We start from the raw sequence: 25,522 nt of genomic DNA on the forward strand, positions 1-25,522 counted from the left end.
CTACCTAAATAATTTAACCATTTAAATTATCCACCTATTTAACCGTTCAATCATTCCAACTATATTAAACCTCATCTACCTAGAAACCAATATAGTGTGTTTTTACTCTGTATGATATTTTACATCATATTTTTTGCATTTTCATGCACTGTATTTCCTTCAGGAAATGCTTTTCTAGTTCTTCTTCTTCTAACGCACTTAATGCAGATTCAACCGTTTAAGTAGAAACTTCATTCAAACTATGTTACGTAGGTCTTACTTAGGACATGGGTGCTATGTATTTTTCAGCTTTGTAACTTTTATACTTTTTTAAACTATTAGTTAAAAACTAATCAAAATTTCCCATTGACTTAACATTATGATTATGACATCACAACACGGCCCGTTAAGCAATTAGAATCCTATGGCAGGTGTTAGGGCCACCTGGATCAACTGCCAGTCTCAGGCTTTAAGCATACAAACTGACTCTATTAAGACTACACATCCTGTTCAACTGCTTCCTCTCCCAAAAACTGTTTCAAAATAAAAGTCCTCACTACAATATTTCACTGTTAAACAATTTAACCCTTTAAACTACTGAACTTTTTAACTGTTCAGCCATTGTAACTGTTACTTGTCATCAACTATGACTCCTATCCACTGTAGCTAGTTAGCATGGTTAACATAGTTAAGCATGTTAGATTGCTAACATTGTTAGCATTTTTAACAAAACTGCTAAAAAATGATTAGCTAAGTTAGCTATGTAACATGGTTAGCATGTTAGTTAGCATGGTTAGCATAGTGATTAGCTAATAGCTAACATGGTTAGCATAGTTAGCATGTTAGCATGCTAGTTAGCATAACTACTAAAAAATAACTGGCTAAAATGACTAGAAAAACTGTTAAAAAAATGATTAGCTAAGATAGCCAAGTAACATGGTTAAGATGTTAGCATGCTAGCATGCTTGTTAGCATAACTACTAAAAATGATTAGCTAGGTTAGCTAAGTAACATGGTTAACATAGTTATAGCATGTTAGTTTTTAGCATACCTGCTAAAAATTATTAGCTAAGTTAGCTAAGTCACATAGTTAGGATTGTTTACATAGTTAACAGCATTAGCAGCATATTAACATTTAAAAAAAATGAAAACAAAACATAAGTTAAATTAACTTGATTAACATTATTATCTTTGATAACATAGTTAGCATAACTGCTAGCAAACATTAGAGCCATTCCAACTGTCGGTCATCTACCATCATTTAAATTATCCACCATCAATCACCCAACTATATTAAACCTCATCTATAGAAACCAATATTTGTTTTTACTCTGTATGATATTTTACATCATATTTTTTTGCATTTTCATGCACTGTATTTCCTTCAGGAAATGCTTTTCTAGTTATATTCTAACGCACTTAATGCAGATTCAACCGTTTAACGAGAAACTTCATTCAAACTATGTTACATAGGTCTTACTTAGGACATGGGTGCTTTGTATTTTCATCTTTGTAACTTTATACTTTTTAAACTATTAATTAAAAACTAATGAAAATATCACCATAGACTTAACATTGGATTATGACATGACATCACAGCAATTAGAATCTTATGGCAGGTGGCCGGGCCACCTGGATCAACTGCCAGTCTCAGGCTTTAAGCATACAAACTGGCTCTATTAAGACTACACATCCTGTTCAACTGCTTCCTCTCCCAAAAACTGTTTCAAAATAAAAGTCCTCACTACAATATTTCACTGTTAAACAATTTAACCCTTTAAACTACTGAACTTTTTAACTGTTCAGCCATTGTAACTGTTACTTGTCATCAACTATGACTCCTATCCACTGTAGCTAGTTAGCAAGGTTAGCATAGTTAGCATGTTAGCATTGCTAACATTGTTGGCATTTTTAACAAAACTGCTAAAAATGATTAGCTAAGTTAGCTAAGTAACATGGTTAACATAGTTAGCATGCTAGCATGTTAGCATGCTAGTTAGCATAACTACTAAAAATAACTGCTAAAAATGACTAGCTAAGTTAGCCAAGTAACATGGTTAGGATGTTAGCATGCTAATTAGCATAACTGCTAAAAATGATTAGCTAAGTTAGCTAAGTAACATGGTTAGCATAATTAGCATTTTAGCATAACTGCTATAAATTATTAGCTAAGTTAGCTAAGTCACATAGTTAGGATTGTTTACATAGTTAACAGCATTAGCATTATTAACATTTAAAAAAAAAACTGCTAGAAAACATTAGCTAAATTAACTTAGTTAAGTAACTTGGTTAGCATAACTGCTAGCAAACATTAGAGCCATTCCAACTGTCATCATCTCATCTACCTAGCAACCAATATAGTTTGTTTTTACTCTGTATGATATTTTACATCATATTTTTGCATTTTCATGCACTGTATTTCCTTCAGGAAATGCTTTTCTAGTTATATTCTAACGCAGTTAATGCAGCTTCAACCGTTTAACGTAGAAACTTCATTCAAACTATGTTAGGTAGGTCTTACTTAGGACATGGGTGCTTTGTACATTTCATCTTTGTAACTTTCATACTTTTTAAACTATTAATTAAAAACAATTGAAAATATCACCATAGACTTAACATTGGCCTTTATGACATCACAGCAATTAGAATCTTCTGCCAGGTGGCCAGGCCACCTGCATCAACTGTCAGTTTCTCAGGCTTTAAGCATACAGTCTCATTCTCTTAAGACTACACATCATGTTCAACTGTTTCCTCTGTCCACAACTGTTTCAAAATAAAAGTCCTCACTACAATAATTCCCTATTAAATAATTTAACCATTTAAACTATCCACCTATTTAACTGTTCAGTCATTCCAACTATATTAAACCTCATCTACCTAGTTCAGTCATTCCAACTATATTAAACCTCATCTACCTAGCAAATAATTTAACCATTTAAACTATCCACCTATTTAACTGTTCAGTCATTCCAACTATATTAAACCTCATCTACCTAGCAACCAATAAAGCAACCACCTCAAGTACCCTATCAACAGCCTAGCAACCATGTCAAATACCCTAGCGACAGCCTAGCAACCACCTCAAGTACCCTAGCAACAGCCTAGCAACCATTACCACAGTTACAACCTAGCAACCAGCATAGCAACCACCACAACTAACCTAGCAACAGCTTAGCAACCACCTCAAGTACCCTAGCAAAAGCATAGCAACCACCATAACTACCCTAGCAACAGCCTAGCAACCACCTCAAGTACCTAGCAACAACCTAGTAACCACCTAAAATACCCTAGCAACAGCCTAGCACCTCAAATACCCTAGCAACAGCCTAGCAACCATGTCAAATACCCCAGCAACAGCCTAGCAACCACTTCTACAGTTACAACCTTGCAACCAATGAGTTTAACCTAGCAACCAGCATAGGAACCACCACAACTAACCTAGCAACAGCATAGCAACCACCTCAAGTACCCTAGCAACAGCCTAGCAACTATGTAAAATAGCCTACTAACCACCACATTGTCAACCTAGCAACCACCATAGAAACCAACAGGATTACCCAAGCAACCAGCATAGCAACCACTTAATTTGGCATAACAACCAACATATGTACCCTAGCAACACTATTGCAACTATATCTACATTATTTGTTTTTACTCTGTATGATATTTTACATAATATTGTTTGCATTTTCATGCACTGTATTTCCTTCAGGAAATGCTTTTCTAGTTAATATTACTACGCTAGGTCGAAGTACTCCCAAGTGCTATTGCACCACACATTGTAGTTCTCCTGTTTATTTGCTTGGAAAATCGCCACGTTTCATGTTGTGTGACCTTACACATTTTTATCAACTACTCGTGCAACTGTATTTAAGTAGGGAAAATGTGGATGTTTTTGATTACTGCTATCTTCCTCCCTTTATGGCTACGTCTGAGCCCGTTAGCATAGCAACATGCTAACACATTCGCGCCGCGCACCAGAGCGTTTGAGTGCACCTACCGACACGGGAGAGGTATGACTCAACTCGTGAAAGTTAAGGTAAGAACATATATTACTACTGACATTGGGTGAGGTGTTCCTTTAAAGTCTATAATGTTGGTTTGGCTGTTGTTCATTGATTCACTGCCAAACTTGTTTTTAAGATATGTTCATAGCAAAAATGGATGCATGCGATTAATTCAGATTAATCAATCACAGAGTATGTAATTAATTAGATTAAATTTTTTAATCGATTGACAGCCCTAAGTTTTACATCCGATTTAACTCCTTAACTTGAATTTAAACTCGTGCCCACAAACCAAATCTGTCCCGTAAGACAGTTTATTGCAGCCCCTTGGTTAATTTATATTTGTAATGAGATTCGGCCCACATGTCAATTTTGCGTTACATTTCTTACGTTTGCTCACTCCCTCGATAAAATTCACTCGTTATAGCCACACTTAGAGTGTCATTTTGACCACTGGACTACCTGCTTTCTGCAAAACACAGGCAAAGGAATTGCAACAGTGGGCCATGAAGATCATTGCTAGATTCAGATACAGGCAGTAGCCACTTGCAATTTTGAAACAAATACGACTTTCGGGTACTTTGGAGCGACGAGCTGCAGCAATACATTTCCAATGCATTTCCGCATGGGGAGTGTTACAAGCATGACAGTCATTCTTTATGACAAAGGAGGCCTAATTGGAGACGTGTGCCTGGTAACAATGCTTATAATATTAATAAATGCCAATTAAAATGGTCAAAACAATGCTCCAAGAAATGGTATTTGGTATGCTATTTCACAGTTTGAAATAGCATAATGCACAATTTCTCCAGCAGAGGGGGAAATCCTGCCAAGTTTCCCTTTAACATTAAAATGTACAGTTTATAGTAGCCATATGGCCTACATTTCAAAAAAATACCAATTATTAATAGACTAAACATAATTAAGAGAATAAAACAATAGTCATAAGCATATACTGTACAAACCATGTCTCTGTAAGGAACAATTAATTAGCTAGAGACAAGGTAAACAGATAAATCTTTAAACACGTTTTGAAGATCCAAAAACTACTGCTTGAACAAAGACACATGATGGATTCACTGTGTCTGAGAATTGTTGTGCAAGACCCAAGCCCTAGACACAACCTCAGAGTCAAGAACCCACATCTTTGAAATATGTAAACGAAACAGGATGAACTGCGTAACTTGAAAAAAATACTCATACTCTTCTGTTATGTGAACTGACCAAAATCACCTAATTTCGTGTAACGTTTCATTTTAGGTTTCATACCATCCTTATTGATTGAGGGTTATTTTTTTACAATGTTTAAGTTAATTCATTTAAGGAAGAGGGAATGATATGTCCTGACTCCTGTTACTGGACTACTGAGGGCATGCGAGTGCAGTGCACGGTGAGGAGGAGTGTGTGTGTGTGAAGTAAAGGATAGAGTAAACTGTTGAAAGCAGCGTTATCTATGTCTCTTGGCTTTTGCTTATAAAAGTATAGATTATAGAATATAGTATAAAATACAACACTGTAGTTGGTATCAAGAAATAGCTCAGTAGCAAGCATCGATGTAGAGTGGTGATTAAACCTTTTTTACCAGATCTATTATGGGTCCTGTTCTACAGACATATTTCTAATCACCGGCATGGATAACGGCCACAGAGAGTCCAGTTATACAAAAATAGCAGGAATAAAGAACTCCAAAGAGGCAACCAATCACCAGTTTCTCGTCATTGAGGTATTGACCCTTATAATGACCTTTACCTGATATGCCTTCATTATATAGGAGTCCTCATACTGAATATACACAATAACTAGGTTAAATAGCATGACAGTAATAAACAGTCTCTTAGACTTCTTCAGAAGAGCGTGATTAATGGCTAAATTAAATGAACTCATTTTCTCCTACCCACAATGACAATGAGTCCTATAACAACAGGGTATACAGAAATCTGGAATACAAGAATCTGACAATTAACTATTTTATTTATAATAAATGTAACATTATTTTACAGATAGAGGCTCACAGCTTGGGTCTTGTCATTTCTTCTTCATGTTAAATTTCTAAAGGATGATTATTATTATTATTTATTTTTTTAAATCAGGTTTCTCGGCCAAGTATACTTGCGTATACAAGGAATTTGGTCTCTGCATTTATCCCATCCGTGAATTAGTGAACACACAGAGCACACAGTGAGGTGAAGCACACACTAACCCGGAGCAGTGAGCTGCCTTGCTACAGCGGCGCTCGGGGAGCAGTGAGGGGTTAGGTGCCTTGCTCAAGGGCACTTCAGCTGTTCCTAATGGTAAGGGATCGATCCGGCAACCCTTCGGTTACAAGCCCGAAGCCCTAACCAGCAGGCCACGACTGCCCCAGTATCATTATCGGTATCATAAACAGACCATCCAATCTGTCTTTCTACTACTAACCCATAACCATGTACTTTGTTTTAAGGGGATCAACTTCGCATTGTTTAAATAATACCGCAATACCTGCAGTTCGCATTCCCTGTGTCTGTGGTGATCTTCCTGAAGCCCCTGGGACATGTGACTGTAGAGGCCGCAGCACAGGCAGTGCAGGGAGTGGAATACTGGATAATGCTGTGTTCATCACAGCGGCTATGGGTCTGAAATGCAGTTCGAAAGAGCAATTAATTATCAAAACAACCTAAATAAGGCAAGATTGGCGAACCACAAGTTCATTTATCACTTTCTGTTGTCCTCCATTTTTAAATTATGACATTAGAAGAGTGAGACAGTCGACAGTGAAAATATGAGTATAGATATTAACTTAGAAAAAATGAAGAAATCTTCAATTAATCTAGAAAACGTGTGTGAAATAAGACCCCATACCAGTTAAATTCAAGAGCTAACACAGTGGAACACCAGATATGGCAGATATTCAAAATATTACCTCTTGCTGGAAACTGTATGGCACCAATATTCCTAAAATGAGTAGATAAAGCATTTTTGGAAAGCAAAGAGCTTGTCTAATTCTGATAGGAGTTTCTATAAGATCTCCCTCACTTTTCCCTACAAAGCTACTAAAATCATCCAAATTCTCCAAAATGAGTCTTCAGTCTTCATTTCATTTCATTTGTTTTTATGGCTAACAGACTTAATGTCACTACACTGAGACATGTGGTAGAACTCACCACACAAGTGTTAAGGGAGAGAATGACTGTGAGAAATAACATGTTTTCCTGACAGGAAAGTCAACGGATTTCCTCTTTAGAAACACCTCCATGATTGGAGAGGATATCCTGGTTGATCAGCTGACTGGATTTTGATATTCAGCACAATTTAAGAAAGAATAAATAGGCAATTAGCACCACATACTCAACTACATGCGTGTAAGCATTTTGTTGAGCTCATTTGAAATAATAAGTACTTTACATACAATATATGTCCTTTGCATTTAGTTATGGTTCTGTAGGCTAACCACTCATCAAACTTTCAACTCCTATGAATCTTTTATTGCATGAGTGTAATTGAATCATGTATGAACAGGAAGTGAAGCAAAACAACATTCACTAATTTTTAAGTTATTTTATTACTTACTTACTTACTGACTTGCTTTTTTCAGATGAGAGTCATAAACTCAACTAATGAGTTCTTCTCTGCTTGAAGACAAAGTAAAGCCACAGATCCCATGACCAGGATTCCTGCTGACCACTGTGAATATATGCTGTTTTGCTTTTGTAATGAGTACAGCCAGTGATGGATCGCAGAGTTGCCTTTACAGGAAAAATCAGGAAAGGACACACCATGTTCTGCTGATGAGGCTAAATCTGTGGAACTTTTCGGTCTGGACAATGTTGGTCAGAGCATACTTCCCCTTATTGCCATCAATTGTTGTATCAATTTAGCAAGTTGGTTCATTTTCATTTAACCATTTTGTAAATCACCTAGAACAACAGTTAATGAAAGAGGGGGGAAAAGTGTTAATTTCTATTTTAGAAATGGGTAATTGTGTCAGGCAAATATCCAATTTCTTTTGCAGACAATCTTTGAGACTGCTATGTGCAAAGTAATAGCCCCGTGACACTGAAACCACAGATTTTCAAGCGCAGACAAAAAAACAGGAAGTGATAAGGTTAGAGGTAACAAAGCTTAGCATTTGTTCCTTCATCTTCCCAATGACAGAAAAGAGTTTGGTATCTTTGAAATTCAGTGTTAAATAAACATTTGCGCAAAATCTGTTTGTAAGCTTACACACCTTCGTCATGATTTTTATGTTTAAGACAATGAAGCAGAAACAAGGCATTTATAAACTTAACATTTAAGGCAACACCAGGTTGCCTTAAATGTTAAGGCAGTTAATATAGCATCAGAAAATTATTTTGAAAGTATACAGGCATGTAAGACAGATGAACACTCATTGTTCCTATTAGCTGCTGTATTTTGAGCTTCTGGGACAGAAACAGCACAATAATTTAAGAACAGTTAACAGTACATCACTAAATGTCTTGGAGAACCACTGACAGTAATTTGTGAACATTGAAATTGCAAAAGACATTAAAGGGATATTTCACCAATTTGGGAATTACACTCATTTTCCACCTCTCCTTAAGTTAAACAGTTGATTTTTACCTTTCTCCAGTTCATCCAGCCGTTCTCTTGAGTCTGGCGATACCACTTCTAGCTCCAGCCTAGCATAGATCATTGAATTGGATTAGACCATTAGCATCTCGCCTGCTAGCATCACGTTTAAAAGTGACTAAGATTTCCAGTAATTTTCCTATTTAAAACTTGTCTCCTCTCAAGTTAGAAAGTGTAATAAGACCAACAGAAAATGAAACGTGGCGATTTTCTAGGCTGATTTGACATGGTATCCCCTGACTCATAGAAAGGCTGGATGAACTGGAGAAAGGTAAAAATCAATTGTTTAAAGGATATCCGGTATTTAGCACTTTGAGTCCCTTTTCTGGTTTATTTTGGATGAACTAGAGTGGTGGACACCGAAATTTTGACGATTGGTCCTGTCTCGACTTTTCTGACTCGTTTTGAATCGCCTTTGACTACTTCAGAGTGGCTGCCTACAGGCATGCACAAACATGTCCTAAAACAACCCTTAACGTTCATTTTCAAAACTGTGCAACTCACCGAGTGGTTAGCCTATTATGGTGGTGTCATCAGCAAACTTAATGATGGTGTTTGAGGTATGAGTTTCCATACAGTCATGAGTGTACAACAAGTACAGCAGGGAGCTTAACACACATCCCTGCGATGCACCAGTGCTGAGTGTTAGAGTGGAGGAGTGCAGAGAGAGGAACTGATCAGCCTGGATGGAACTGATCAGCCTGGATGGAACTATGGTGTTAAAAGCGGAGCTGTAGTCGATGAAGAGCATCCGTACATAGATTAGATTTAACTTTGTCATTGTTGAGTACAAGTACAGAGACAACGAAATGCAGTTTGTGTCTAACCAGAAGTGCAAAAAAGCAGAAAAGTGCAATGTGATATAAAAAGTAGTTGGTGCACAGACAGGACAAAAGATATAGTGCAGTGTAGACAGTAGTATACAGTTGTTTTCAGAAGGTGGTTTACTGTAGAGTAGTATTAGAATTGCGTTTCGGAGGAACTGCAAGAGTGGGTTTGATAATGAGCATGGAACTCGGCTTCATCCAAGGATTCCAACGGTACCTCATTTATGAAAATCGGACATACGGGTCAAAAGTTACATGCACACACCTTCAGAGACACAGACAGCCCAGCCCAGGCCATTAGGTAGCTACCAGATGGCTTAGAACTCTGCCAGGTGCAAGCTTAAAGATGAACTGAACTGGAATTTGAAGTAAAGGTGATATAACAGATGTATTTTATTTCTTCTCATTGGTACAATGATTAAAATGGCTGAATTTATTAAAAGGGATAAAATTATGCGTTGAAAGTGTTGTTGTTGTTTACAGGAGCCGCCATGTTGGATTTCAACAATCGGCTACGTCACTGGCATGGTAAGCTACTCTGCACTAGCACTAGCAGCCATAGCAGATGAGTCTGAGGCTAGCTGACATGGCTGAGGAAACTAACATCAGGCCTAGCTGCCGTTTATCATAGGCTAGCCTAAATCACAAAATCTCATACAAAATGAAACCAAACTAGTGAAACAAAGGCGAACACTTTAACAGGGGAAATTAATTGGGCATGAATCATACTGAGCAGCTATTTTGTCAATGAGCAGAAAACACCACGACATTCAAACTATTGATAAGATGTGCACTATGGAAACTGGTCTGTAACTTTGGACGAAGAAATGCCATTGACTCGCCATATCCTGACTTAAAAAAAACTTTTCTTGCTTACTTTATCGCAAACTCGGTGGGGCAGCTTGTAGTCTTTTTCAATTCATAGAAGGGTGAGCCCGATGTGCCCGCGGAGCCCTAAGTTTCAACCCGGCCCGTTCACCCAATGCAGTCACTGGTCGCAATTACAAAGTCCGGGAAGGTTAGTTCAATCGTTTAAAGTTTTAAGTGCAGTAGCCTATCTGTCCCCTTTGGAATAATATCTTGAAGTAGCCTCAGATGAGGTCCAGTGTTAGATAGGCTACCATACGATCCAACCTAGGAAAGGGCTAGCAGCTAAACACCTTGGAAACACTCTTATGTCAAACTCCACAAGCTAGCACTCCGACCATAGAGAGTATAAACCATGACTCGGCGATATCACAGATCGATAATAATGCGTTTACTAGCTGGTAACTAAACCACAGCGGGTCTGTAAACAGAATCAATGTCCCTTTCTACTCACCCTGAAGCCAGTTGTTCACCGTCTCAGGGCAGATTGTTGATGCGAGGGAGTTTAACTTCGCAGTGCTGCTATCAAGAGACTCGTGCAATATCAACATCCACAAGGTAAAAATCTGCAAACTCTCCACTAACGTTAGCCTAAAATAAACGGCAAACTCGTGTATCTGGGGTCAACTACACCATTACTTATATAGTTGAAAGAGTGTTGGGATTTCAAACAAACCATCCGCTTTCATGCGTTCATTGAACGTCTGCGGTGCTGTAATGGAAACCTTATTGCGTAGCCAAGTAGCCTATCGAGTTATTTTTAAATTATACAAGGATACAAGGAAGTTTATTGTCACATGCATATAGTTACTGGAAGTAAGAAATGCAGTGAAATTATGTCTGGTGTCAGCCTATTTGTGCATTAATGGGGTAAAAAGTGCAGAAGAGGGGTTTAGTAGATTAAGTGGCAAAGGGCTGCATAAAAGGTGGGGAGGATTGGGATTGGGTGGGGGGGCACCAACAAAGGAGCACCAAGAGCAACAGGGGCAAGGAAAAACTCCCTTACCAAGGGAAACCTTGGGCAGATCCCACGGCTCAAGGGGCTAACCAACTGCCAGGGGTCTTGGTGTGTGTGTTGGGGGGATGACAGGGGAGATGGGATAGTGTGCTGTGTATGTGGGAGAGGGCAGTGTGCAATATGTGTGTTGGGCTTCCTCATGAGACAATGTGCTGTGTATTTGGGGGGGCAGTGTGCTGCAGTAAGTATGTTGGGGATGTGTGTTGGAGAAAGCTTCCTTATGAAATAATGTGCTGTGTATGTGGGGGGGGGGGGGCAGGGACTTACTATTGCAAGCAGAGTACTGTATGTAATGTATGTGAGTGATGACAGTGAAGATATTGTGTGTGTGAAGCGGGAGGAGTGGAGCAGTGACTGTGTGTGTGTGTGTGTGTAGTGTGTAGGTGGGTAGGTGGGGGCAGTGTGCTGTAAGTATGTAGAGGATGTGTGTTGGAAAGATCCTGAAGACAATGTGCTGTGTATGTGGGGGGGGGCAGTGTGCAGCAAGTATGTAGGGAGGCTTACTGTAGCAAGCAGTGTGCTGTATGTATGTGAAGTATTAATGACAGTGATGATGTAAGTGTGTGTAATTGGGGGTCAGGGACTTACTATTGCAAGCAATCAAGTACTGTATGTAATGTATGTAAAAGTGATGACAGTGAAGATGTGTGTGTGTGTGAGGCAGGAGCAGTGACTGTGTGTGTATGTGTGTAGTGTGTGTGTGTGGGTAGGTGGGGGCAGTGTGCTGTAAGTATGTAGAAAGGATGTGTGTTGGAGAAAGATCCTGGACAATGTACGTGGGGGCAGTGTGCAGCAAGTATGTAGAAGGTGCTGTATGTATGTGAAGTGATGACAGTGATGATGTAAGTGTGTGTGTGTGTTGGGGATGGGGGTGGGGGGGGGGGTGGGGGTGGGGGGGCAGAAAGGGCTAGGCAATCAAGGACATGGGTAGATGGAGGAGAAAAAAATAATAAAAAAAAGTGTGCAAAAGTTGGAGAAAGTCAGATATGTGTGTGTGTGTGTGTGTTTTGGCGTGTGATGAAATAAGAAAAATAAATAAAAGGTCTGTAGCATAAGGGGAGAGGGATGTAAAAGTGCTAAAAGTCTTGTAGGTGGTGTGTGTGGGGGTCATGAGTGCTGAGAGTGAATGAGTGCAAAGTCAGTATAGTGTGAGTTCAGAGTTGGGAAATGTTTGAGAGTGCTGAGGAGTGAATGTGTGCAAAGTCAGTATAGTGTGAGTTCAGAGTTGGGATGGCCTGGGATAAAAACTTCTCCTGAATCTCTGTGTTCTGGCTTTGTGACTACATAGGCGTCATTGTTAGGATGAGAAGAGTCCTTCAGAATCTTTTGGGCTCTTAGGAGTACTCTTCTGGAATAGATATCTTGTAGAGCAGGGGAGTTGAGTTCTTATAATGCGTTCAGCTGGTGCACTTCTCTCTGCAGAGTACTACAATCTCTAACTGTGGAGTTCCCATACCAGGTGATGATGCTACCAGTTAGAACACTCTCTCAACCCGCTGAAGTGTAGAAGGCCTTCATGATGGATGTAGAAACTTTGAATTTCCTTAGCTGACGAAGGAAGTAAGTTGGATTGTCTGGACTTCTTCAGAACATATTGAGTGTTAACAGTCCATGTTAAGTCTTCATTTATGCATGATTTACTTTTTATTAATTTCGTAGGCTGGCTTTATTTTGTTATATAGAAGTATCTAAATAACCTGTTAAAATGTACCAGAATTCAGGAAATTGCATCTAGTCCAAAAAAAATTTTCTGGGGGAGGAGCCCATACCCCCCACTGAAATGTCCCACCCATTTTCAGAATGCCTCCGACACCCATGGTCCTACTAGTAGGCTAGATCCCTTTGATACCAATGTTAATTTAACTCTAGGACCCTGGTCCCAGGGATGGATTACTGCACAGGCCTTCCGAGCCCAGACCCAGGGGCCCAAGGTGTCAGGGGGCCCTGAAGCCCAAGCCTTTGCATGGAATCATTGCCTCAATATCAACACATCAGGATGTAGGCTATGAATCTGATTGAATTTAGTATTGGCCATCCCCAAAATGCACCAGAATACAGGAAATCACATCAAACAAATTAAAAAAAATGCTGGGGAGGACCCCAAACCCCCTTCCACCTATCGACAATTAGTGGGGGAGCCCTTGGTACATGTGGCCTCAGGGGCCAAAAGTTCATAATCCGTCCATGCCTGGTCCCTACACCTGAGAACCACTGATATGCGTTTTTTTTTTTTTACTGTACGGTATAATGCTGAATGAGCCAAACAAAAATTTCCGCAGCAAAATTTTGGTTGGCCCCACCAAATCTCACTCCAAGGTTTTTTGAAAAGTTGGCAGCCCTGATCAATTGTGTTTGGGATCCAGGCCTACTGCAATTGAATTGATAAAAGGTTGTGTAGTTGCAAACATCTCACCTGGGGGGTATTCCATCAACCTCGCTAAAGGCCAAACCTGGCTTATTTCGATAAGTCTCGCTAATTTTAGTGAGAATTCCATTCCATTAACGAGGTTAACGTGAATCCCAGTTTGGTAACCATGGGAATTTATGCCACAGAACTAACCTGCTCCGTAGCAGGTTAACTTTCAAGCTAAATTAAGCTGTGTTGCAAAAAAAACAATCAGTCGGAAAACGAGTCCAAAAAGATGGTTCCGTCAACCTGTGCTCTCGTCACCTGTAGCCTACAACTTCAAAAATAGAAGTAGCCTAGGCCTATAGAAATGTTTTTACCGACAGTGCACCAAGCATGATTTTACACATTCACTAGCTCCAAAGAATGTATGAAGATTATACGATTAAAAATGTTTAAACTTCACATGCGTGTGGTTCTAGGAATCGTGCTACTCTGCGTCAGTTACGTTCAGTGGTGGTGTAACGTGCAGCGAGACGGCATATGAAAGGATTTACATTCTTGCGTGTTCGCAGGTTCGCTTCCCATACGAAGTATTAAGGCTACAATTGTTTATCACCTTGATGATGGCATTTTTAGTTATAATTTTTGATGAAAGACATATGTCTACTGCTGATAAAGGGTCATGCACATTTGGTAGGCTGTTCAGTGACAGCTTTGCCAGTGGGCTATATTATATCTGATGCAAGCCAAGGACAATTATTCTGTAGCCTAGGCAGCTAATAATTAAAACTGCTTCATGTGTGCGGCGATTGTTCATGAATGTCAAATCAACTGTGTGCTACACAGATCAAAAACTAGGCATAAATTGAATTGAAAGCCATTGCATTTCAGATAATTTTATTTCAAACACGTTGGGACTTATGGGAGACAATAGGCTATTATGTCGATACTAATTTATTTTATGACCACTTACACCTAGACAATAATTTGGAGTGAACTCTTTTAATATAAGAACGTAGTCTATAGATAGTTTTGAATATATGGCAAAGTTGTTTTTGAGTTTATACTATTTATTCATTCACTCGTTTTGTTCAAGCATAGACTGTAGGCTATTGCTAGTCTATGTGTTCAAGAGTGAAGCCAATCAAACTCGCAATCGATTTCAAACCATTAGCATTGTTGTTTTAAATGTATGCTTTCATTATTCTCCAATTTCTGTAGGCAATCTATTTTTCTCTCGATGTTAAATTTGATGACTTTTGATGAAAATCCTGTAGATGGTGCTTGCCTATCGAACAGAAATCATCTAGTATTGTCTTAATTTTACGACATATATCGTCTTTTCGTCAATCTACTGTTTTGGTCTACTTTTCTACCTCGTGCACAAGCAGAGATGAAGCTGAACTAAACCTCACTTGAATAAACCAGGCCAAGATGCCGCTAACTTGAGTTAAGAACGGCTTCAGCCCCAAGTAAAAGTCTACGCTAGTTCAAGCCAGGCTATTTCTGTTAAGCGCCGCCTTCATTAGCGAGGTTGATGGAATACCCCCCTGGCTACATTGTGTTTAAGATGAACAAAAGCTATCAGCATGATGTTATTGGGAGCCAAGCAGCGAAGCTGCAGGACCCCATTGAGTTAGTAGCTTTTCCTATTATTATTCTGCCATTGGAGTCTATGGCAGTCCATAGAAAGCCTGGCTAAAAGTGCAGATTTTTTGGCAGAAAGTTTCGGGACACTCCACTGACCACTCACACTCATTTACGGACCTCTAAACCCAGCCATCTAGCGCCACCAACAGGTCAAAATCTGGCCAAAAATTGAACCGCTGGGTCTAAAGTTATGAAATTTGGCACACTGATTCAGCACTGTCCCATGATCACGCTCACCAATTTACAGAACTCTATGCCCAACACTCTAGCGCCACCAATGGGTGAACCTGGATTGCATTCGCATGTGACCATTGAAGCAGTCGTCCGATTTTTCACATATCAGGCACCGTTGGAATCCCTGGACCGACCTTCCGCCATATTGGACCTCCGCCATATTGGATTTAGTCCAAACTCCACAAAAAGTTTCAGCAGTCAGAAATTTCATCTGATTTTCATGGAACTTGGCGGAGATGATCTTCTGCCCGAGCCGCACAAAAGATACTTGTCAGATTTTTCAATTTCATTTTTGTTTGCCCGTGACAGCCAATCAAATATGGCGATGAAGCCGCCAAACAGGAAGTTGACTAACATCTCCGTGGTACTTTGAGTTAATATAACAAAACTGGATACCATTAGTCAGGACACTGTCCCAATCACTCACAGCAATTTTTATGCATATACATTGAACGCTCTAGCGCCACCACCAGTTCAATGCTGGACATGCATTCATGCGCGTGATCCTTGACTCTTTTGTCTGATTTTCACAATTGAGGTAGCGTCTGAATCCTTGGACCATCCCGAGTTCATCAACTCCCATCCCGTCACTTTCCGCCATATTGGACCTCCGCCATATTGGATTTGGTCCAAACTTTACGAAAAGTTTCAGCACTTACAAATTTCATCCGATTTTCACGGAACTTGGCGGAGATGATCTTCTGCCCGAGCCGCACAAATGATACTTGCCAGATTTTTCAATTTCCATTTTGTTTGCCCGTGACAGCCAATCAAATACGGCGACGAAGCCGCCAAACAGGAAGTGGACTAACATCTCTGTGACGCTTTGAGTCAACATAACAAAACTCGATACCATTAGTCAGGACACTGTCCCAATCTCTCACAGCAATTTTTATGCATATACATTGAACGCTCTAGCGCCACCACCAGTTCAATGCTGGACATGCGTTCATGCGCGTGATCCTTGACTCTTTTGTCTGATTTTCACAATTCAGGTAGCGTCTGAATCCTTGGACCATCCCGAGTTCATCGACCCCTATCCCGTCACTTTTTGCCATATTGGATCTCCGCCATATTCGATTTAATACAAACTGCGAAAAGTTTCAGCGGTTACAAATTTTATCCGATTTTCAAGGACCTTGGCGGAGATGATCTTCTGACCGAGCCGCACAAACGATACTTGTCAAATTTTTTAATTTCAAGTTTATTTGCCCGTGGCAGCCAATCACACATGGCTATGATGCCGCCTAACAGGAAGTGGGCTAACATCTCGGCTATGCTTTAATGTATGAAGTCCAAACTTGGTACAGGGACTTGGTATCTGATTGTCCCCTCTCACTAGGAATTTTTTGGCATCATTTGACCTCTATAGCCACCACCAGTGCATCGCGTTCATACTGGATCGTGATCCTTGACTCTTTGTCTGATTTTCACAATTCAGGTAGCGTCTGAATCCTTGGACCATCGAGTTCATCGACCCTATCCCGTCACTTTTTGCCATATTGGATCTCCGCCATATTCGATTTAATACAAACTGCGAAAAGTTTCAGCGGTTACAAATTTTATCCGATTTTGCAATCGGGAATACAGGAAGTGAGCTTGTATCTCAGCAACGCTTTGATGTACAAAGTCCAAACTTGGTATAAAGACCTGTGACCATATTGTGATGACGCACTAGGAAATTGGCATAATTTGGCCTCTATAGGGGGCGCTGCAATACAGGAAGTGAACTCGTATCTCAGCAACACTTTGATGTATGAAGTCCAAACTTGGTATAGAGACTTGGTATCTGATTGTGATGACTCAATAGGAAATTGGCATCATTTGGCCTCTATAGGGGGCGCTGCAATACAGGAAGTGAGCTTGTATCTCAGCAGCGCTTTGATGTATGAAGTCCAAACTTAATACAGAGACAAAGTAGCTGATTGTGAGGACCTGCAAGAAAAGTGGTCTCATTTGGCCTCTAGGGGTGCTGTAATAGACAAATTGAGCTCACATCTCAGCAAATCTTTGGTGAATGAAGTCCAGAGACATGGTAGCTGATTGTGAGAACGCACAAGGACATTGGTGTAATTTTCGCCTCTAGGGGCACTATAACAAAGTAAATGAGCTTATTTCTCTGCCATTCTTTATCCAATTGCAATCAAACCTGCTGTGAGTGCTTGCTCATGCCATTGCAACGCCATTCCTGCTATAGTGCCTTGCTTGGCCCCCACATTGCTCCTTGCAGCTATATTTTGGTTATTGTGTTTTTGTAAAAACAAAAAAACAATCCCTGACAGTCCATGCCGTTCGACTGGTAGGCCTATCAGGAAGACAGGTCATGCCATGGATTTTTTGTTAATTTTTCTTTTTTTTTGAATAAGTAGGAGATGTGCTGAAGATTTTATTCCACTAAGATTTAATTCACGTTTAATTCATATGTCTAAGCTTTTAGATTAGAGTAGGCCTATATTCAACCTTATTGTCATTGCACGAGTGAAATACCGTTTTACATCTAACCAGTGGTGCAAATGAGTAGGCTACAGTAACTGACATGTCAAACAGTGCACCCATGAAATGCATCCCTAGAATGTTCCATACACATAGGCTACAGTAGGTAGCCTACTGAAGATAGCTGAAGGTCTGTGGCAGCGCAGTCGTAATGAAAGTGTCGTGAAGGTTTTTTTGGAACCGAACATGTTCTTGTATAGGTTATTAAGCACTACTAAGCAAGACTATGTTGCGCATAAAGCATGTTTTGACAGATATAAGCGAACGTCCCGGTGAACTTTTTTCTTCGAAGTTTTAGATCTGAATGGTGTTGTTTGGACACTAAGTTGTTCGTTTTAAACTGAACTAAACGTACAAAGCAACAAGGCGATTGCCACAAACTTCTACCTCTGCTTGCCTAATCTGAATTCACCTCAGCCCGGGCGGAAGATAGCCTACTTTCGCTTTAGGTTAAACATAGCTATCACTTGTTCGATTCGCGAGGACAATTTGCAAGGTGTTGTTTGCTTGCTTTTTAATCACGTAGACTGCAACTACCAAGTTGAAATCAAAGTAGCCTACTGTACATCGATTCCCCTCTCACAGAAGCAGCCTATACATACGCACTTCAAACAAACAAACAAGTGTTTCACAGGGAGCCTACACCGGGCGCGTAGCCTAACGCTCCGTTCGCAAAGTGCAAAAACAGAAGACGGGTCTATTTTTTTTTACGTAGCTTATGCACCGCTATCACATCTGGTGTAGCCAGTAGAAGGTAATTGCTGTAGCCTCCCTGTCAGTCTCACACGCATGCATTATTGCCATAAGCAAAACTGTATCGCACCAGTGCTACGTTGGTAAATCATCCATCGCACAAACTATTTTTTTGTAGCACGTTTAATATTACTGTTGTTTACTACTTTGTAAATAACATGACTATAATAAACTGTAACCTACTGAGAGCTAAGGTAATTCTGATTCAGACTGCCGAGTAACATCCAAACAGTGTGATGAATGGCCATCACGTAAAGCATATGACAACAGCAAATAGCTACCGTTTACGTTAGCCTAACTTACTTATCGTTGACGTTGACCCGACACGTTCATAAGTTAGACCATAGACTGATAAGGACGTCCATCAAACTAAAAGGGTTCGTTCTTCGATGTCTTCAAATTCATTCGAATAACCCGCCATCTCTTCCATGTGTATCCTGTTGCGTTCAGTTCTCTTCCCTGCTGTTTTCCGGCAACAACGTTTTACGCAAGATTTACGCCACATCCCAGAGAGTTCTGTTTTCCCAAGATGGCGCCCGTCTGAATATGTGAACGAGACGTGAACGGTACTGTTTTTCTTTTTAATAAACTGCCTGTAGACTTACACAGTTCATTATGCTACAGTGTAAGTGTGTTGCTATTTGGAGCCTTGTTAGCGATTTATTTTTACTCTACGTTCAGTTCAAGCATCGTTGTTTGGTGGGTCAGGTGACGAGCCGTCGAATCACAGCACAGCACCCAGAATGCATTGCAACACACCGTCATGAAAAGACTCATCGTTAGGTCGGCTTTAAATGGCATACAAAACCTAGTATTTTAACGTTGTCTGTAAGCTCCACAGATTGTGGCAAGACGGTTGAATTGATTGTGGACTTCTTGCCGGGCAATGTAGGTAACTTAAAGGCCGTGTTGCAGGGTTTATTTTCCAACGAATTTGCACAATTTGCTTGTTGGTAATAAACATTTAAACTGTTATCCATTGTATTTGATGTTGTTGGGTATCACAAAACGGAGTATAATACGAAAAAGCAGGTACTATTTCACAGCGGTTTGAAGTGATTCTCCTTTCTCCCACAATGCATTGCAGACCAAAGCCCACCTTGAGACCCTTGAGAGTAACGAGAGAGGAGTAAAGAGAGACGAGTAAGGGAGTGTTCAGCAGTAGATAGCGCAGATTATAGATAAATAGATATAGATAGCCTAGATAGATATATAGACAGGTAGATAGATAGCTAGATATATCATGTCATCTGCTGGTCGCGGGTTGAGCTCCTTGACCAGCGGCCAAAACGCACTCGCTTCCCTAGCGTTACAGCAGCTCTCCACCGCAGTTTCCATTGGGACGGCACAGCCCACACAAGCACCTGCCAAACTGCGACTTGCCCTTATTATCTCGCTCTTTGGTAAGCAGTACCCTGACGATGTCAATGACAATCAATCACGAGGAGTAGTTATCGAAAATATTCATGCTGAAGACACGACCAGCCTAATCGGCGGCGGCAAAGTTTGCAACAACAGGGGTGGCTCACAGGTGGGACTGGAAAATTAGCCCATAGCTATCATGATGCTTTATATTCTGATCTTCTGACTAAGTTTACCCGGTAGCATACTTATCTGAACTAACGACATGATCACCATCACTAGATATAATAGCTGGGAAGGAATATGTGAAAAATCATGAATATTGGGCACTTCTGGAAAGGTTTTTGATTTTTGGCAGAGTGTTAGGTATAGGCCTAAGGTTTTCAAAAACCCCACCTGTGAGCGATTGTGTCTTGCCACAATTTGTGGAGCTTAAAGACAACGTTAAAGTACTAGGTTCTGTATGCCATTTAAAGCCGACCTAACGATGAGTCTTTTCATGACGGTGTGTTGCAATGCATTCTGGGTGCTGTGATTCGACGGCTCGTCACCTGACCCGATACAACGATACAAGTTGGGGTGGCCCCCCTACTGGCAGTTATCCATAAAATCCAAAATGGCCCCCGCCGAAAAGAGAAAAGTTTATATCTCAGCTTCCTTTAGTCTTAAATTGTTGCATAATGTATTTTCTCTACTTCGTTTGATACAAGGAATCCAATTTTGTTATTTTCTACTTATTTTAAGTCCATTTCCATGTTAAATCTAGTATCATAGTCATATTTAGCTCATAAACTGTCAATATCTCTGAAAAAGTCACATTGAAATATTACTCAGGTACCTAGACCCATATTTTACCTCCAATGTATGCTTTTCTTTGTTGATTGGACAGGTCATTATCACTAATGTCAAAAGTCACATGTTGTGACCAAAAGGACCATTGTTGCGGCCTTAAATGAACACAAATTCAGACCTATGCCACAATGAAAAGTTACAGTATATTAGGCTTTTCACCATGTTAAGGATCAATATTATATTTTAGTCAAATAACACACAAAAAAAAAATTCATACTTAAACCATAGACTTTCTAATGAGGAGATACAGCACTCAAAAAATCCTCCATAGAAATGCATGAGCTTAGTTTGTAACGGCAATATGGCAGCAAATCACACCCCTTCCGCGGCGAAATGTTGACATGTGAATACATTGAGCCAATCATGTGGTGTGTTGTGAAGACATCGTGCCAATCATGTGTTGTGATCTCACCGCTGGAGCAAGATTGGTGTCGTGAAGCCTTGCGCACGCGCATTTCTGCCGATGAGTGCCCAAAAAGCGTTGCAATATGGCTGCCAAGTGGAGGGACTTGCCTAAAAGGACTTTGCTTAAACATAATGTATTTATTCAAAGATTTTTGGTTTCACTCTTCATTAGGGATGCACGATATATCGGCGGCCGATATATTATTAGCCGATAAGTGAAAAAATTAAAATATTATTATAGGTCATCATAATAAGTTATTAAAACCTTCGGGGCTAACTCCTTTCATTTCTGCTGCAGCAAGTTGTGCGCAACAGAGTAGACATAAGATACAGTCTGAGGAGTTGCAGCTTTATTCAGTTACCCACAGTTGAAACTAAACCTAAGTTTCCCTTAAAAACTCTGATTTGGTCGCTATACTGTAGCTTATTCCAAGCTGAGCCGTTTATGAGCGTTTAGTCCTAAATGCAAACGATTCAAACTCTCTAGCCACTCACTCGCAATTCACTGACGTCAGGTTCACTTAAAGGAGCCACATATACTGTAGGGCTAGGCTACTGTTATGTTGTTGACTGCCGTACTATTGAGGACTATTATGAGTTCTGTCCATCATTTGGTGGTAGGTAAAATTACTGCAATAAAATTATGCTTATTAAATGCTTTCCCCAAATCACTTTTTTCAAGAGTAATATTATCGGTTATCGTATCGGTATGGGCCACAACAAACCAATTAATATCGGTTATCGTTATCGGCCCTAAAATTCCATATCGGTGCATCTCTACTCTTCATCATTATTAGTACAGCCTCCCTCACACTTGCACAATGTGGTACAGCAAAGTCCAGCTTGGTGGCACTTACAGTTGCCCATACAGGCAACCACACAGCCACAGTTGAGGAGGAGTGAGCATCTCTTGCTGGCATCTTCCAGATCTGTCCAATATGACACCCAGACTTTGGTTCTGTCATTCCATTCCCAACCCCACTCACTGGGGTCTGGAATCTCTGGAGTTTTGGAGAGGGACTGCTTCCAGACAAAAGCTGCATTGTTCCAGGAGTTAGGCCTCTCAGAGCTGTGGATTGGATTTGGATCAGGGAAGGCATAAAGATATACCAATCCACCACATCTCAGAAATGCTGGGACCTTAAAAATGTCAAGCACTGCCCCTCTTCCACGCGTTCACATGATGTGACGTTGTATCAGCAATGGAATTGGCAAAAAAAAAGCATGGAATGCGTGGGCAGCTTACCCAGAAGTCACCGGCACCCTCATTCTGATCACCCAAGACCCAACCAGCCTCACACTGGAATCAGTGCACATGCAAGTTCTCAAACGCTGGACCAGGGGCGGAGTGGGGCACTAAAATCCACCGGGAAAATTCTGACGGCACCAGCCCCCTCCCAACACCCCAAACATGCACACACATCAATAGCACAAACAAAATATATAGTGCTAATGCAGTACAACAAGCCAATCAACCACAAACCAGGCACTTTCAATAAATGTGTAAGGAACTAGATATGCAACCGTGCAGTATAAAAACATCTTTGTGGGTGGATGGAAATTTCAAGCATCATAGCACTGCAATAGTTGCCTGTATACATTTAAAAAAGGCCTAGCCTACAGACAATGTCAACCTAATAACACAGGTAATTAAATAATTGAAAAACCAGGCACTTTGAATAGGTTTGTAGAGAACGATTAAAGTAGGCCTATATAGCCTTACATATAGACAGTTCCAACAAGTTCCACAAACCATTTATCAGCCTGAGTGGCCCACTAATTAGTCATTAGGCTAGGCCTAGGCTACATATCAACATAAGACTAGCTTGTACTAGTTTCAATAACGTCAATGCTTTAGCTCCGCTAACCTTGCTCTCTGCCTTCCATCCATTTGTAAAACAGCAAGCAACAACGCAAATCCGTCGACTGTCAAAACTCCTGTAGTTTTCCTCGAACTTGATCGTTTGTAGGGTCATGCCATTAGACAAGGGGCCGCTCATTTATCCCCCTACATTTCTGTAAATAGACTTGTCCTGCAATCGGTTCATTGGATAAACCAAAAACACATTCCCCATTCCCAGGAGGCTTTGCTCCATTCTAGCCTAGGCCTAGGAATTCTTTAAGTACAAACAAACAAATTAAATTGTCATTTTTTTTATTTGTGATGGAAGTTCTGTAACGCCTGAATAAGACAAAAATGAATTAAGATAAGAAATTAAGGCTAGCCTACACAAAAATCAGCATGGGAGAGATGAGTGTGCAGGATAACCATGAATGACATATAGACAGTGAGCGAGTGGTATAAATATTGGTTGGACTTCCCAAATGTTAAAGTGTAGATCTCGGGAGATTTTCGTGGAAAATTCTTAATGCACCTATCAGGTCGATGGCCGCGTACGACTCACAGCCGCGATAAAAGCTCTATGGGCCGACCCGCACCGCGCAGACTCATTGGCCCGATCTCTCCCGATCATCCCGATTGCCACTCCGCCCCTGCGCTGGACTGTACTCATGTATAGTAAGAACTGCGGTGTCAAGTCACTCAATGAAACCCGGAAGCTTCTTTTCACTCATGGCCTCAAATCCCTGGATTCAATCCCCCCGACCCATCATTCCTTATTCCAGCATGGAAAGCGTGCCCTGCACGCTGCAGCTTTTGTCTGGAAGCAGTCCCTCTCTAGCCTCGTGAGACCATCCTGATCTCGAGAGTTTCAGATTTTCACTCGCAGATTAGTCTGGCATCTCTCCGATAAAGAAAATTTGGAGCAGTTTGCCAAACGAACGTCCAATCAGCGTTGGTTTTTGAGGCGGGTTTAGGTGTGACGCAACGAGAAGCTACTGTTCAATCTAAACAACATGGCGACTTCCACGGATGAGATGAGCATAGCTATTGCTGAAGTTTTATCTGAATATATTTTAGTATTCCTGGGGAAGCTAGGAGTCTCTGCAATGTAGCTGGGAGGAATGAAGGACACAGACATCCTCCACGGCCAATTCAAGTTAGTGTTTGGTAGCACTGAATCTTATCAACTTAACGAGAAGGAATATGCTTTCTTCAGACGTGTAGCCTACCATGAAAACTTGGTGGGGGATTGTCGTTGATGAGGTTCATGTCACATACAAATAGTACGTTTAAAAACGTTAACGTTAGCTACTTATCTAACTTGTATGTTAAAAGATGGCATTAGAAGAACGCTTCCTTTATCTGATTGGTTGATTTGGACCGACAAACATAGGTGGTGACAGACAGATGGTTTATCCAATCAGCTAACCAGTATTTTCGCCCTTTTCCTAAACGTTCTCCAACGGAAAGTTCCCAGATGGATATGCGGAGCAAATGCGAAGCAATCCATCTGGCGGAGCCAGGTTAGTCCCTCTCGAGATTCCAGACCCCAGTGAGTGGGGTTGGGAATGGATGGAATGACAGAACCAAAGTCTGGGTGCCATATTGGACAGATCTGGAAGATGCCAGCAAGGGATGCTCACTCCTCCTCAACTGTGGCTGTGTGGTTGCCTGTATGGGCAACTGTAAGTGCCACTGAGCTGGACTTTGCTGTACCACATTGTGCAAGTGTGAGGGAGGCTGTACTGATGAAGAGTGAAACCAAAAATCTTTGAATAATACATGATGTTTAAGTATGAATTGTTTTTTGTGTTATTTGACTAAAATGTAATATTGATCCGTAACATGGTGAAAAGCCTAATATAACTTTTCACTGTGGCATAGTTCTGAAGTTGTGTTTATTTAAGGCCTCAACAATGGTCCTTTTGGTCACAACATGTGATTTTTGACACTATAGTGATAGTGACCTGTCCAATCAACAAAGAAAAGCATACCTTGGAGGTAAAAATATGGGTCTAGGGACCTGAGTATTTCAATGTGACTTTTTCAGAGATATTGACAGTTTATGAGCTAAATATGACTATGATATACATGGAAATGGACTTAAAATAAGAAGAACATATAAAATTGGATCCATGGATTATCCATGGATTTTTGAAAACCTTAGGCCTATACCTAACACCCTGCCAAAAATAAAAAACTTATCCAGAAGTGCCCAATTTTCATGAATTGCATCCTAGCTATAAAGAAAATGTTGACTTTCACTCGGTGCTGTTCACTGACAATAACTTAGGC

General features: G+C 40.5%; 1 protein-coding gene across 3 annotated transcripts in view; it reads right to left on the reverse strand.

Annotated features, from left to right (window-relative positions):
• stab1 (stabilin 1) overlaps positions 1-7,539 on the reverse strand; it is a 153,048-nt gene extending 145,509 nt beyond the window's left edge. Inside the window, exons 1-2 of one of the 3 annotated variants that reach the window (XM_048254800.1) lie at positions 6,886-7,534; positions 6,465-6,598 (exon numbers count right to left, since the gene is read on the reverse strand). In XM_048254800.1, the coding sequence (XP_048110757.1) occupies positions 6,465-6,598; positions 6,886-6,939 (188 nt within the window). In that variant the 5' untranslated portion in view covers positions 6,940-7,534. Of the gene's footprint in view, positions 1-6,464; positions 6,599-6,885 lie in introns of all 3 variants that reach the window. The other 2 variants (XM_048254801.1, XM_048254803.1) reach the window with 2 other exon arrangements.
• Between the last annotated feature and the right edge of the window lie 17,983 nt (positions 7,540-25,522).

This window comes from Alosa alosa, chromosome 10 (assembly GCF_017589495.1).
Source record: "Alosa alosa isolate M-15738 ecotype Scorff River chromosome 10, AALO_Geno_1.1, whole genome shotgun sequence".
NCBI classification, from domain to species: Eukaryota; Metazoa; Chordata; class Actinopteri; order Clupeiformes; family Clupeidae; genus Alosa; species Alosa alosa.